The sequence below is a fragment of the Puntigrus tetrazona genome, chromosome 9, assembly GCF_018831695.1.
Source record: "Puntigrus tetrazona isolate hp1 chromosome 9, ASM1883169v1, whole genome shotgun sequence".
Taxonomy (NCBI): Eukaryota; Metazoa; Chordata; class Actinopteri; order Cypriniformes; family Cyprinidae; genus Puntigrus; species Puntigrus tetrazona.
The window spans coordinates 17,879,734-17,896,736 of NC_056707.1; the positions used below are offsets into that span (position 1 = coordinate 17,879,734).

Here is a 17,003-nt window from a genome sequence, read left to right on the forward strand (position 1 = left end):
AAATAATATGGCTTTTTTAATACATTTATTTAAATTCCTTAGTTTGTGACTTAATAAACAAATGCCACTGATGGCTATAAAAGTCAAATGTAAAGTATAACCTAATTTTAATGTTTTGTTAATTAAAATGGCAATTAATGTAATTTTTTATATTAATTTTAATAATGTAATAATAATTTTTTATTCATTTATTCTGGGCCTCACCAGAATGAGATGACACTTGGCTAGATTTACTAAAAGCTTGTGCCAGCACAAACCGTCTTTTGGTGTTAAAGTAATTTTAAGCTTAGGATTTACTAAAAATGCAGTGAAGATTTAGCGCTGAAAAGTAGTTTATTTTTGTGACTCACCTTATTGAATATGCATTTGTAGGAATTTCCCTTTCAGATGCAAGATTTGTGCGAGGAGGTTATGAAAATTAATCACACAATGTGTTTTTACTAACATTTGTGCTCATCAAATGACTGCTGTCTGTGCTATTATTTAACACCCCAAAAAGCTTGTCTTAAAGCAGGCAGTAATTTGCGCTGCGCTTGGTATATTGCAGGTCGTTATGGAAATGATCTGCCTGTGTCTGTGTTCTTTAATGTTCGCATTGTTGGTAAATCACACCCCTCCCATCGGCACTTTTATGGAACAGCGCTCTAACGCTAATTTGCCATGTTTAGTAAACCTGGTCCTTTGTGTCTTTGTCGCATTAGCTATTTGAACGCACAAAAAAAACATTGGACATGATTCAGAAATGCTAAATTGTTGAGGAACAAAAAGTAGCACCTTCATTGTCTAAAATTTGAAGAAATGAGGAAAAAATGTCATGGAAAAATCATGAAGCGAAAAATTGTATATAGCGGTTTTTTTTCATTATTATGTGTTGTTGTTGTTGTTTTTTGGGTTTTCTTTTTTCATTTTCCATTAACAGTTGTTGCTTTTTGATGGCAGTTTACCAAATCACAGCACACAGGCACAAAAATATAGTTCAATTATTTTTGTTATCATCGCTTTTTTGTTAATGCGTTTTTGTAGTCCTAGTCGTTTCTTGTTTGCCTGTTTTATGCATCTGAAACATTTTTGCCAAACCCTGGAAGCAACCCATAGAGGAGAAATATGGTATCTCTGCAGTCCAACTAGAGCTCAACATGGTGCTCAGTTGGATGACATACTGTAAATTATTTCACTGAAAGCTGAAAAGAACAATTCAAAGACTGATTTCACACTCAGCGGCGTGGCACATATTAAAAAGCACCAAATTCATTACATAGTTTCTCTGAAAATGCCTCATACAGCTGTGTCATAGAGAGGTGTGTTGAAAATGTATTGTAGTTCTGAAGGGATTAGCCGTCTTTGTAATTAGCAACTCTTTTATTTTTTGAAAGCCTGGTTTAATAACTGTATGCCACTGGCCAGTTAATTGGCCTTCTTAAAAGGAGAAGGCAACATCCTTGAAGTGAAATTCATGTGAAGCCTTTTTGCATGCTTACCTACCATGCACCTCAAACGTTTGGCTGACAATTTAATTGTTTTTGATGCCGGGTGCAGAAACATGATCGCATATTTCATTAGCATATGAGCTTGATGCAAGTATTTAGCATTTTATAATACCCATAATACCCACATTAGAATGTGCCCTTTGTTTTCATGCCACCCCTGAGAACTGTGACATCAGTTAAAAATGAACCCTTGTGTTTGACATTGACTCCACTGGCAGACAGTTTTCGTTGAAGCTTACAGCGTGCATATAAAAATAATAGTTTGAAATTAATCTACTATTTTACGTTATGTTTTTAAAGCTTTTTTTATGATGGAAAGCAGCACTGTTCTCTAGGGCAGCATAGGGATGCAGCCCTGCAGACAGAGCTCTCATACACACGCACACACACACACACACACACACACTTCACTACTCTATTGCTCCAGTGCAGCAGTATTACAGTTTTGTAACAACTGGCACCGCTCACTGTAAATGAATCCTTTTCTAGCACGTAACTTTATTTTTTCCGAGCAGCTCCCTGTGCTGTACTTCCCAAGTCAAGTCATGTTTATTTGCATAGTGCTTGTCACAATACATATTCTTTCAAAGCAGCAAAGCAGTCAGGAGTAAAAACTGAAGATGATGGTAAAAATAAATTTTTAAAAATGTGTTTAAGATGTTTGTATTGCCATTTTATCTGCACACTTTATTCTCTCGCTTTTAACAAACCATTAACTAATTAAGTTAGAGATTAATAATATGGCCATGCAGAATATGTGCTTTATAAGTACTAATAAACAACTATGTTAATAATAGTCATGTTAGCAAAAATCTAGCTCATAGCGAGAATTGGACTCTTGAATAGTTTATAACCATTTTGTTTTTGTATGTAGCATTCTTTTCTGGACTGACTGGGATGCCACTTTTCCTCGGATTGAGGCGACGTCAATGAGTGGAAGTGGAAGACATGTTGTGTATAAGGACATGGAGATTGGAGCCTGGCCTAATGGACTCACGCTAGACCATCAGGAAAGGAGAATAGTGTGGACAGATGCTCGGTACGGCAAATTAAAAATGCAAATGAAGAATTATATTTTGGTGCGATTTACAAGAAGCATTGAATTTAAGCCTAGGTGTTTTGCATAAATGCTCAAGGCTCTTTTTTAGGTTAGGTATGATTCTCACATTCCATAAACCAAAGGGAATGAATGAGATTATGATTTTAAATCTGTTCCTCTTAAATGTATTTGGCATAACAAAAGCAGTTTTTCAGTAATGGTCATTTTAAAAATATTGTGTATGTGGACATTTATATGGCAAAAAAAATGTTCATGAATCTTCGGTATTTCCCTCAAAAAAGTTGTCATCATTGTAACATCTTGTGTTGGTATGGGCACAGAGTGCTATTTTCACCTCATGTTTCTCTTTCCCTTCAGCTCAGATGCAATATATTCAGCCCTGTATGATGGAACGGGGGTCATCGAGATCCTCAGGGGGCACGAGTACCTGTCACACCCGTTCGCTGTGTCTCTCTTTGGAGGTGGTGTGTACTGGACAGACTGGAGGACCAACACTTTAGCCAGAGCAAATAAATGGACTGGCCGCAATGTAACAGTGATCCAGAAGACAAGCGCCCAACCGTTTGATCTGGAGATATACCATCCTAGCAGACAACCTCAAGGTGGGTCTGTATTTATCTACATGTTCGTAATTTCTATATGATTAAACATAATTACTTTAGTTTTACCAATTTAATATCAACTATATACATAAATATCTGTTCCTATTTATTTGTCCGCTATTTTAGGTTTATTTTTTCACAAGTCAGTCTATTCTGGAATTCCCTTTTTTTGAATGATACAGTACAAAGACTGGGGGTATGTGGATTTGGAAAAGAGCAACTTATTGTCATATATATAAGCGTTAAAATGCATTAAACAAACACAAACTACTTTTTTACTTCATTAAACTTCTAATTTGCTGCCTTTTGTTACTTATTAAAGGTAGTTTTTAAGTGTAGTTAATGTGTAAGATTAGGGATGTAGTGTATTGTTGGCAGAAGATAAACAGCCAAAATGGTGTTAATAGGCAAGCTAATCAGCAACTAGTCAGCAAGTAGTGGGGTTTGGTCCCTGTAGTATATATGTGACCCTTGACTACAAAACTAGTCAGAAGTAGCACGGGTATATAGGTAGCAATAGCCAACAGTACAATATATGGGTCAAAATAATAGATTTTTAATAGATTAAATAAAGTTTATGTTTCATGAAGGTATTTCATAAATTTCCTATCCAAAATATATCAAAACACAATTTCTGATAATCAATATGCATTGCTAAGGACTTAATTTGGACAACTTTAAAGGCAATTTTCTTAATATTTTTTGCACTCTCAGATTCCAGATTTTCAAATAGTGGTATCACAGGCAAATATTGTCCTATCATAACAACCATACATCAATGGAAAGCTTATTTATTCAGCTTTCAGATGATATATACATCTAATTTTCCTCAAATTGACCTATATGACTTGTATTGTGGCCCAGTGTCACATGCAGAGAGAGAGACAAGAATACAAAAAATAAGTTGTCTAGTTAGTAAGCACGTAAACACTGTACTGTGCTGTGGACAACAGGGTCACAGATAAAAAAGAACGGTTAAATCAGAATAATTAAATTGTTGAATTTACAAGTATCGTGCTGAGTGTTTTGCCTAAACTAAATCGACTAAAACAACCCTGTTGCCATAGTGACAACTTCTGTTTATTATACTGTATGTTTAACAAGCATCACGGTTTTTTATAATTGCTAGATGTGTGAGAGAAAATCCTTACTTGAAAATCTCACCCTTACTGATGATCCAAATGTTCTGTTCTGAGTGTTTAAACCTCTTATTTGACGCTTCCATTTCCTGTTAGCGTTTGCACCCCATGAGCTCATTCTGCATGCAAACCACACACAGCAAGCTTAGCAGTTTTCACATAGACCTAACGTGCTTAGCTGCACATTATTGAAAAAAATAATAATAATATGATCCGCCTATGTTCGGTTTTAGTCTGGGAGTCAGAGAGAAATTTTCCTGCATGCTCTGTGGGGCGAGGATTCATTTGAGCCGAATCCCGCTGATCATTCATTTCTTCTGCCAATCTGGAAGCCCAAACGGCTCTGTTTGAGAGCAGCAGAATAATTGAAAAAGGGGGTCATGCAGAGCGTAAGCAGGCCTGACGTGGACTCAAGATGTGCTCTTTCCTCAATCCAAATTAATTTTAATTGTTTCATGGTACAGTGTCACACAGGGCTTTGTAGCCAGCAAGGGCAGCAGATTATCTTCTGTTAAACAGACATTGGTCATTAAAGGAAAATGGGAATAAAAACATCACACGCAGTTTAATTGTATTGGCATTTTCCTATTAATACACGTAGATAATGATAAATGGATAATGATATTCATCATTGTCTTTTTTATAATTTAATATTGGTTAAATTATAAAAAATAATTTATCAAAATGTATTTATTGATGTGTCAGATTAATTTATTTACATGTTCTGAGAAAAACCTGTACATTTGTTTTTCTTTTTCTTTTTTTCTTTTTCAAGAAAATCCTTTCTTCTGTAAAGACAAATTAAACCATTTGAAATTAATTTATGTGTACCTGTTAAATAATTGTTTTTTTTTTTTTTTGTTGTTTTTTCTGTTTAGGTCATTACGTGTCAAATCAACCAAATAAATACAAATATATATAAAATTCCCTGATAGATAGACATGTATTGTTAAGAAAGCCAAAATATTAAATATCATGGATGAAAATACACTGAGTAATCTACTATATAGTATTAACATTTTATTAATTTAATATTTTGACTTTAATCACTATATGTACATGTCTTTCTTCAAATGTATGTGTGTGTGTGTGTGTGTGTGTGTGTATATACAGTGTGTGTATGTGTGTGTGTGTATATATATATATATATATATTAGCAAAATTAAAAATTGAATTGACATGGAATGAACCATCTGTTAAATAATGAAAAAAGCATCATGGTTTACACAAAAATGGTATCAGCATATTAGAACGATTTCTTAAAAAAGAATGTATAAAAATGAGAGCACTAGATTTTTTTTTTTGTAATTATGTCTTGTCTTACATGACCCATTTTTACTCTTGCTCTTCTCCAATTTATTAAAATTGCATTTTTGATTTGTAAAACACGTTAACAGAAGTTATTGAAATTGCCAAGTGTGCCAGGTGTCCAGATGTCCAAAAATGTAGCCTTCTGTGAGTGTTCATCAGCTGAAATAATCTGATTTGCATCATTTCAACCAGCCCAAAACTATAGGAAGCCCTGCCAAAACAGCTCATGTCTCCTGCCACAGCACCGGCAGCCGGGTGACTGTTTTACACCGATAAGTGTCGACAAATTGTGCTGCTTTGCCAGAGAAGCCAATAAGTATGGCTAATCCAATTTTAAAGAGCCCATGGGAAGGTCTGGCTATTAAAGGTGTCCAAAATCTGGGCTCTGGCCCCTTACAGTCCATGGCAATTGTGTTTTTGTTTGGCCCCTGTAGTTCTGGCAGAAGAGTGGCGGACCTTAGAGTGTCTGTAGGGAGTGAGAAGTAGCTATGCTAACTAGCCTAATGGGGCTAAGGCTACAGCTGTTAGCCAGCACATTGTAAATGCATTATGTGTGGTAAAAGGACTGAGTGTTGAGTTTCAAGGGATCGACAACAGTTTGGAGGGCTCCCATTTTTAGTGCCTGTGTGGCTTGCAGTGTTGTAAGCACTTTTCTAGCACATTGCTGACAGGCAAACCACTTTAAAATTACTGTTGGAGTTTGCAGACGGGGTGGATCCTTCCCTGTTCAGACAAAGCTGAAGCAGTGAAAATACAAATTAAACTCCGCACCCGCTTTCCATATAGTATTGTTAAGGTACGGTCAGATTGATGTGGAGATTTATAAAATCTGTGGCTGATTTATGACTATGAAAAATCAGTGCATCCAAATCAAGTGTTTCTATCATGAGTCAAGTGCACTCGCGCTGTTTATACAGTATTTATTCAAACAGCCATTTTCCCCCGCAGACCAGCAGAATGTATAATTAATTCTATGGGATTCTAGCCTATAATTTAGTCACTTGAAATTATTTGTTATTCTCACTTGCAAAAATATGCTTGCTACATAAGTGAAATGGGTTCAACATCGCAAAGAAATAATGGGCCTATATTCAAACTCCCACTGGATCAATTATTTACAAGATGCAACTGCTTGTGGAGTTAATTGCATGTAGTTGCTCTGGGTTCGTGGAAGGGTTAAAGCCTCTTGACAACAGGCGGTAGTCTTGTGTAATGGCAGAAGAAAATGGCAGCACGATATAAATAAACATGTTCTGACAAAATATGTCAGAATGTTTACACTACTGTTCAAATGTTTGGGTCAGTAAACTTTGTTTGTGTGTGTGTGTGTGTGTGTGTGTGTGTGTGTGTCTGTGTGTGTGTTGTTTTAAACAAAATTAATGCTTGGTTCTATTTCAAATAACTGCTGTTCTTTTGAACTTACTCTTTATTAAAGAATCTATAGTAAAAAAGTTACTATAGCTCTCGAACAATTAACCGTGATTTGCATATCAATTGCATATAAAAAGGTTTTATTTACATAATATAAGCATGTGTACTGTGTGTATTTATATATAAACACACATACAGTATATATTTTGAAAATATTTACATTTACTACTTCTGGGCAACGATTAATCGAGATGAATTTCATCCAAAATAAACATTTTTAAAATAAAATAGACACAAAATAAAAAAAACACAAAATATATGTATGTATATTGTGTATATTTATTGTATGTACATATAAAGGCTCACAAATACAGTATATGTTTTGAAAATATTTACATGCATATATTTACATCCATATAATCCATATTAACATAACATTTTTCTTAAATACATACATGCATGTACACATACATAATGTACACAAAACGTTTTGGATGTGATTAATTGAGATTGATTGTGAAAGTAAACATTATATATATATATATATATATATATATATATATATATATATATATATATATATATATATATATATATATATATGGAACCTCGCTGATCCTCATCTCAGCTTTTGAGTTGGTCTTTTTAAGGAAGATCTTTACCATCAGAGCAGATCTGAAAAGAAAGATCTGATGGTTAATTGACTATTCGCACCAGTGGCCTTTAGGCCATTATCTGTCTTCTCAACATTACCTTCTGTTGAAATATAGTAGCCCTTCTACAAAGAGTCGTACAAAAGGTCTAAATGTGCTGTGCTTTCCAAAGGATCACTGCAGGCAGAAGACATGAGCTGTCAGCCCTGTCCATTCAACCTCAGCTCTTCACTTTATCCTGGAGTTAAGATGTTTTTTTCTTAGTGGTATTGCAATCTTTTATTTTGCACCAATTTTCTATTGCCCTCTGTAAAATGCAGATATCTGAATTCTCGATATCTTTCATTACGACAACAATTTCTCTGGTTTGACTGTACAGCGACTGTTTTTTGTTTAGTTGTTTCACAGCTGTTGTTCATGTTGACTTCTTTTAAGAGCTGCTCTCATTAATTCATAGTATGTGATATTGATTTTATCATTGGTGTGTTTTCCTTCCCTTTTTTAAATGCGTGTTACACTGGGTTTTTAGCCTCAAACCCGTGTGAGGGAAATGATGGAAGAGGCCCTTGCTCCCACCTTTGTCTCATTGATTACAACCGTACAGCGTCTTGTTCGTGTCCTCATCTCATGAAGCTTTCCCTGAACAACCGCTCTTGTGTGGGTGAGTATGCAGCTCTGTAACGTCCCACACAACAAACAGAACATACACACAGAAGTATGGATCAGCTTGAGTTTTCTAGATGAATTATTGACTTACATACGTTTTGTTTTGGCACGCGCATCAGCCCTGAAGAGGTTCCTGTTGTATGTGAGGCGATCTGAGATCCGTGGAGTGGATATTGATAATCCGTACATGAACGTCATGACTGCTTTAACTGTTCCTGACATTGATGATGTCACTGTAGTGGATTATGACGCTCTTGAGGAAAGGATATACTGGGCGGATGTTAAGACTCAAACAATAAAACGTGCCTTTATCAATGGAACAGGCCTTCAAACTGTCATTTCTGGAGGTAAGTCGAGAGTCCAAGTCAAAGTGTGTTTTTTTTTTTTTTTTTTTTTTTTTTTAGATTCTGTGTGATTTCTCACAGTAAACACCACCTAAGTGACAGTTATTATATTTTTGTGCTGTTAATAAGTTGTGTTGTTGTTTTTCCTCTCTCTGCTGCCACATTGTAGGTTTGAGCTGAAATACTGTTTTATTTTGCTGACACTCAGTCTTAAATTGTTTTTTCAATTACGAGAAGACTGTGTTTACAGGCGGCCTGCATTAAAAAATGACGGTTGAAGGAGTGTGCGGCAGAACATAAATAATATCTTATGTGATAGGAGAGCTTGTTTGTGAAGTTCTCCGGGGATTGCTTCTCTGAACTGCATTAAGAAAAGCAAGAGAAATGCGAGATGAAGACTGATTGTCGATTTTCTTAAGTGCTGTTTTCGAGCCCTGGTGCATTTTTTAAACCTTCTCAAACTGATCAGCATGCTGACCATATGCCTTTGCACACAAGACATTTTATTACGGCGTGCTCGGAAGTGTTGCAGTCACCCATGAGGTTTGTTGTGATGTGCACCTCCTTGCTAATGGCTATCTCTGGTGCGTGCAGATATTCAAAACTGCCGTGGGCTGGCAGTAGATTGGCTCTCGAGGAATATGTATTGGCTGAGCTCTGAGAACGAGGAGACACAGATCAACGTTGCCCGACTAGATGGATCTCTAAAAACCTCAGTCATCCATGGGATTGACAAACCAAAGTGTCTGACTGTGCACCCAGCCAAAGGGTAAGCAGCCCACATGGACAGATTGCATGTATGATTAAGTAAGATTTTTGTTTGTTCATCCATTTATCTATCTATCTATCTATCTATCTATCTATCTATCTATCTATCTATCTATCTATCTATCTATCATCTACTCAAACCATGAGAATTTCTATAACTATTATTTCTCCTAACATGTGCTTTGTGTCATGTTCTAGAAAAATCTACTGGACCGATGGAAACACAATAAATGTAGCCAATATGGATGGAAGCAATAGGAAGGTTCTTCATCAGAATCAGAGAGAGCCAGTTGGTATGTATGATTCCTAATCTAATAATCACATGAATTTAAAGTACAAGAGGAATTGTACATCATTTATATATTGAAGTTTTATTTTTAGTGTATTTGTTGAAATAGAACACTTGTACTATTTAATTAGATTTTCTAAGAGAAAAAAATCATGCTTGATATGCCTTACAATTTTCTGTAAACCTTCTATGTACGAAACGTTTATATTATTCCCAACAGTCTGCAATCCATTCCAGTCTATATTGTAACTGGCCTCAACTGTGGTCATTTGTCCTTGTGAAAAAACATCTGATTAGTTACCCCAGCGTGGTCTTGACCTAGAGTGGAGTAGCTGAAATTAATTAATTTGAAATATAACCATTTTGAACTTGGCTATATAATATCTATACATTTTATAACATTTATTATACTCAGCTTTAACAAAGTCAGGACCCTGAGAAAATTGTTATTTAACAGGTTGCTTTACAAAGTTTATGTGTAAAAGTTACTTTTATGGAAAAATATCCCTGGCCTTTTGATTTCATCAGTCTATTTCAAAAGCTAATAAAAAGTTTACTTTTTAATACAGAATAGTAGCACTTCAGACTTCTTCTTTTTTTTGAGTAAAACATCTACACAGTTCCCATCCTCGAGCCTAAATATATTTCCTTTTTATATGCCTGTACCGGTGCATTCATTGATAGGCAAAGCACATGCTTCTTTTGTTTTAATGGCAGTCTTGGAGAAGATGCCTTAGAGTTGAAAGACAGTTGTTGTTGTTGCTGGGAGTCTATCATGCAGTAGCCCATCTCAGTCAGAGCTGTCCTGACGCTCAATTGAAATATCCTTCACTTGTCACAATCAATTTTACCACTCTGTCAAACTCTCACCATTTCCATTTTTGAAACCGGTTTTAGACAGAGATGAATTTTAGTGAAGTGATTTAGAGTGTCACAAAGAGGTCGCGACTATATTTCAATCATCTCACTTTCAGATACATATATTGTTACAGGATATGTAAGGTATATTTACACCATACCAGCACTCCAAATAACAGTTTGCTACTGATTCTTGTTTCCCCTCAGGACTTTCGATTGACTTTCCAGCTGGGAAGATGTATTGGATCAGTTCTGCTAATGGTACTATCAACAGGTGTAATCTGGACGGTAGTGGCTTTGAGGTTATTGAAAGCATGAAGAGGGACTTAACTAAAGCCACGGCTCTAGCAGTCATGGGTGAGTGATAGAGCATCTAATTCCCTCTTCATTAGTCAGGCTTGGGTCGAAGGTTAACTGCCATTATCCATAAGAAAATGAACACTTGCAGTACATGTTGATTTGATGGCGTATGGCTGATATTTTATCTGTGTTTGTTTTTCTAATTAATGTTTGTGTTTGTGAATTAATTATTAAAATACTTTACTTTGTTGCTGTGGCAACACAAACCAAAAGGAGCACATTTATAAGAAAAAATAAGTTAAAAGTAAAAGCAAATAGAAAATGTGTAAATTAGTCTCACATGGCATGCCCACATACCATCTGATTAGCTGATTAGCAGCTGGCTGCCACTTTTTTAGGACGCAAACTTGTATTTCAAACATACCAGGCTGGAACAATGAGCGTTTGTGAAAAATAACTAGTGAATAGATTTTGCCTTTGGATTTTGAAAAGATAGTCCATAAGCAATTTAATTAGATAACAATGCTTAGATTTGGAAATTAGCTTTTTCATGTTTATTGTGTATCTGTGCTTATTTCATACGTTTAAAGAAAGTCATCACACATTTCCAGTTATTTTAGATTTTCTTACAGAGATTGCTTAACCAATATGTGATTTTTGGCCAACATTTAATGTCTGGTTAAAAACTGTTGTTAGTCAGTTTACATATTGGTCGGATGTTCTCTTCATTTTAAAAAGGCCTGTACAAAATGAGTTGTGAAATATACAGTATCAGATTTTGTTGATAGTCAAGCCTGGCGCTGCGAGTCTACAGCTGCATTGCTTCAGAAGGGAAAAGATGAGACATTTTGTCAAAATACATTTAACAATTTCCATTTAGCCCTAGGAAACCCATCATGTTATGAGAATAAAGACAAAATTTTGGTTCCCTGAAGAGCATAAACATACATCTCGGCTTTAGACAAGTGGTGAAGTTTGATTGATTTAGCTTTATATAGACCAGGATAATAAAGGCTGTCTCTGAAGATATCCATTTGATTCGACACAATTTTTAATCACACACTTTAGGCCTGCTGTATGACTCAAATTACAGCTTTAACTATTGCCCAAAATCTGTAATTCCAGGGATTATAGAGAATTCACTCATATTGGCAGCGTCAGAAGCGGCAAGAGTTGCATAACTTTTTTTTTTTTTTTTTTTTTTTCACCCTAAAGCAAATGAAAGCCGTAAATGTAGCAAAGCCTGTAATTACGCTCTTTCACTTTTTTGTATTAGACGAATCTCCTTTCTCTGTCTTAGGTTTTGCCTCAATGTATTATACTCTTTTGCTTTGGATTGCATCTGACATGTTTTCTCACATTACTCTCTGCCTGTCTTCGTGGGTAGAAACTTATGCCCCCAAATTATTCATTAGCATGTATTTATTTCCCTAAACCCCAGTTTTAACTGATTACACTGTCTGCATGCTGCAAAGGTATTAATCTTTGGAAAACCTCTATAGTCACGTTCTATTTTAGAGCAGCTATGATGAGCTGAAAAACAAATGCAATTTGTAAGAAGTGGTGACAGACTCTTTTAATTAAACAAAGTTTGAGTCATTATTAAATTGGGAGCAGAATGCAGGCTGCCACAAAGACTAATGGGTTACTTTCAAAGAAGTAGCACGGTACAGCAAAACAGCAAAATGATGCATTCAGTAGGTGCTATCTATCACAATTAATAGGCCTTTGTTCCATAGAGGAAATGCTTTCCATTACTTCTGCAAAAACCTATGGCTCTGTTTGGTGGACAGTTATGTTTCTCATTTATAGTATGACAAACTGCCAGGTGTTTTTTTTTTATCTTTTTGTGATTGTGTTGAGACTTGCTGAGCCTCTTGGAAGGCTACTCTAGGATATGAGTTAAAACACTTCCAAGTTCAACAAATCAATACAGAAATACAATAGCGGTTGATTATGCTGTAGACATTTTTTATTACATTTTTTTTTTTCTTAACATTGAGAAGATGAATAGTGAATTGAATCATTATGGCATACATTCTCCCTTTCAGAATTACATGCAGATTTAATCCATACTGTATATATAAATTAAGAAATAATTGACAATGGAAAAAATAATGCAAACCTGAGATGATTACGATTTTTTAAAAATTCAACAGCCCGTCAATTATTCCGCTTATACTACCTCAAGACATTGAACAAATTATATATTTCAAGGTATTTGTCCAGTGCCTTCATGGTTAATTCTATAACATAGTTTTAGATCTAGTAACTGAGGCTTGAGCCGTTGATCGCAGACTAATGCAGTTAATAGCTAAATTATGAGTGTGTGTGTGTGAGAGAGAGAGAGCATCTAAAGTGTTCAGCTAATAGTGAAATTTTAAATCAATTTTCTTTACTAATAGAGCCTTTGTTACCTTGCTTGTGAGCAGTCAAGTTGTTTTTAAGTTGATGTTAAGGATAAAGTCATAAACAACATTAGTGCATGATAAAGCTGGATAGTTAGAGTATGTGCTATCCATAAAATGTAATTTTGTGGAAAAACATGGAAATGTCGTTTTTATCATTGATTATTATATTTATCTGTTTGACTAGTGTCATTGTGGGTTTTGGTTATTTTGCTGATGTAAGATCTTTGAAATAATAGAAACCATTTGGAGAAATGACATGGAAATGGAATGTGGTCAAAGAGCTGCATGGAACTAGAAACTTAGAATGTTTGCCAGCCAATCAGATTCAAGCATTCAACTTCAATAAGGGATGGGTCAACAGTGCAGTTATAAATGTAATTACAGTTACACATGTAGCTGCGTACAGGTATTTTTGACCACAAACTTTTAAACAGTACATATCTACTGCGTGATTGTGTATGTACATTTGTGTATGTACCCGCACGCATACATATATATGCCCCACATATGCCACGTACTGCCAGCATTATGGATCAGTTCTACTATTTTTTCAAGCTGTATTACACCTTTACAAAGGAAAGACCATCTCAGAGCCTGAATGGCCTGGGGCTGATTAGATATGCATGCAGGTGGGTGGATGATCTCGCAGACCCTTGAGTTGGTGTTTAAGTGGGCGGTGAGTGGAATTTCACTTAGAATTCCACGTTTCCCTCTTCCTTGCTGAATACGAACTAGTCAAGCAATAATATAAGATCATTTCCTTCTTTCCTTTGCAAACGCACAGCGTATTTACCTTACATGCATGCATATGGAGTTGATTACAAGGCATAAAATGTAAAGTATTCAAACCTCAATGTAAATAAGAAAGGAAACATGGCGAGTGGATAAAATAATCTCAGTGTGATTGATGTTATCTTTGTGATAAGTATAGCAAACTGGGGTTTGCACGTATACTCTTTATGATAAGACAGCTATCCCTTGCAAGCACACAAAACGCTGCATTTCTTTCAAGTACTGGAAGTCTGTGTTTTTATAATGCATACGGCACATTGCCATGCAGGTTACCCACAGAGATCTAAAAGAATGGTATATATTATTATGCAGCATGAGAATGTCATCAGAGAACAAAGAGTCCGATTCAGCTTAGAGGAAAATTTTGGAATATATTACTGTCCCTTTAGCCCCATATGCATTACAAGTCAAAGTTTCAGCACACTTTCTAAACCTTTATTTACATTATTTTGAAGAATTTATTTTGAAGAATTTTATGTGTTTAATTCATCACTTCTTTGCAATAATACTGATATAATAGTTTTATTATATTTACAAACTTTTATGAAAACTAAGCATTAAGTGTTTTAGTTTTCACAAAATACAATTTTATGATATATATATATATATATATATATATATATATATATATATATATATATATATATATATGCCATGTGTAAACTTTTATTTATCTCCACTTATTGCAATAATAAACCAATCAAATGTCAAGTTTCAAATGTAATGACAATAATAATTATTCTATAATCTAGTCTGAAAAGGAATGGAAAATATGTGTGACAGCCGTATACACTACATAAATTCTGAGTATAATTATTTACTCATCTCTTATCAGGTACACGTAAATGCCAAAGTCACAGCTTTTCTTATCCATGCTTTGAACTTGCATGAAACCAAATAATTCCATTTCCAGGGGATGCATGTGATAGCCAGTGTTTGATACAAACTGCATAAGATCTTTGGCCTCTATCGGCACTATCTCCCTCCTAGCAAAAGCGACATAAATTAGGGCATTTGCCAAGGTTAACCTGTATAACACGCTATCAGTCGATGTCCCCGTAAATTTACTTTGGTCTTGCAGTAAGGGAAATGGTTTACGATTTCAGCCACCTGGCACGGTAAAATCAAGCACCCTGTAGCATGTGTTGAGGGACAGGCCTTATCGTTACAGTGTGGTGTGCAGGGGAAATAAACTCAGCAGAGACTGATGATCAGGAGATCGATAGGAGCGGTGGCTGCTTGAAAGATGCAGCATCATTATTAGAAAAAAAACAAAAACCAATGGCTGCCTTGCATCAAAGTCACATCCGTTATTAGACCGTGAAGTAGTAATTGAAGAGCATGATGACTGAAGAAATGAAAGCAATTTTACTGACAGGATGCAATCTCGCCACCTTCTCCTGGTACAATCTTTAATGGGATGTGACCACTCTGGAAAGTGCAAGCTGCAGTTTAGCGGGCTCCGTGTCACCTTAAGACCTGTGCTGGTCTGTGATCAAACAATTTAAGTGGACATTACACCCAGAAGCAATCATTGATGTCTCTCAACCTGGACAGGTAAAGATTAATATTGACTGCAGCGATGACCTATGCAAGCAATCTTTGAATGTCAAATACGCTTCTGACTGCTCAGGGTGGGATGTCATTTATACACACCTGGCCTCACTACAGAAAGTAAATATCTTCTTGGAGGCTCACTGTGGCCTAAATGACATTAGTATTTGTTTCTGGTTTATGGACGAAGAATGCTCTGTTGAAAAATATTTGTATTGGTACTCATCGTTAAGTGTACATATGAAAGAGATTAGGTATGAAGTAGACAACAAGTCTGTTTTAAAATCTAGTGGGCAGCCTATAGACATAGCACTTTAGAGTACAAGTTATAGGTGTACAAGGTTATACAAATGCAGTGCTGCATAATATATAAACACTTTGGTTCACAAAATAACTGTTTAACAGTATGTTAATATTTTAAGACTATAACTTATTCCTGAGATTGCAAAGCAGAATTTTCAGCGGCCATTACTTATTCATATTCTATATATATATATATATATATATATATATATATACACACATACTGTATAACGGAACTTTTAAAAAAGGTGCCGACTGACTTGCATTATTCTCAATCTGAACCCTAAAAACATTTTGTCAGAAATCTGTATCATCAAATTTCGAGGCATTGCTAGTTCACATCTTGCTGCAGAAGCCGACAAAAGCCCTTGTTGTTTTTGAACAGAAGCCGATAAGTCCTTTTTAGCGAATCAGCACACTTCAGGTCAGGTGACAAGGCTACTTTCACTTTGAAAAGACAAGCTAGCTGAGAGAAGTTTCATCAAAGCTGACTAAAAGTGATCAAGGATTGATCATTTTCAACAAACTTGATGAACCTGTGATATGTTCTTTAGTGCTTAAAAGGAAAACCAAAAACTCAAACATTTTCATGAAACCTTGTTACTATGGTGAGGAAAAATCTCTGTGTATTACATTTAACCACATCCATACAATCTAAGATCACAACAACAACCTTTGTCAGGCATTCGCACTGTCATCTGAGAAGATAGAGATTAAACAAGTGTTTGTTTTTTTACTCCAAATCATGAAATGTAGAGTTATCTGTATTTGCCAAAAAACAACTGTTATCTGTTTTTGAAACTGAGATTTTGTTGATTAATTTCTTTCATCAAGTTCAATCCTTCAGTACTTTAGCAAACACGGATATGCGTTTTATTTTACGGTTTCATGGCTACGACTGTCTCTGGCTCTCCTGTATTCCTGCAGCAGACAGATATGGTCTAGGCTCAGAGCCAAGGACAATCTCTGAGGCCCTTTGTGGCACACTCAGCCTTACAGAGCGGAAACAACACGAGGGTCTTGCTAGCTGCAGCGCCGCTGTGAGAATAGATGCACTCTGATGGCTTTGTGAATGAAGAGTCCTTGTCTTCAGCC

The 17,003-nt window shown here is 35.6% G+C and overlaps 1 protein-coding gene across 6 annotated transcripts in view; it reads left to right on the forward strand.

The window, feature by feature from the left end:
* lrp1bb (low density lipoprotein receptor-related protein 1Bb) overlaps positions 1–17,003 on the forward strand; it is a 228,239-nt gene that overhangs the window by 143,728 nt on the left and 67,508 nt on the right. For all 6 annotated transcript variants that reach the window (XR_006251816.1, XM_043249358.1, XM_043249353.1 and 3 more), the window contains 7 exons: positions 2,362–2,526; positions 2,905–3,149; positions 8,153–8,284; positions 8,409–8,636; positions 9,228–9,402; positions 9,600–9,694; positions 10,756–10,905. Coding sequence is in view for 5 of the 6 variants with exons in the window: in XM_043249358.1 (XP_043105293.1) it covers positions 2,362–2,526; positions 2,905–3,149; positions 8,153–8,284; positions 8,409–8,636; positions 9,228–9,402; positions 9,600–9,694; positions 10,756–10,905 (1,190 nt within the window). In the remaining variant the exon portion in view is untranslated. The remainder of the gene's footprint in view (positions 1–2,361; positions 2,527–2,904; positions 3,150–8,152; positions 8,285–8,408; positions 8,637–9,227; positions 9,403–9,599; positions 9,695–10,755; positions 10,906–17,003) is intronic.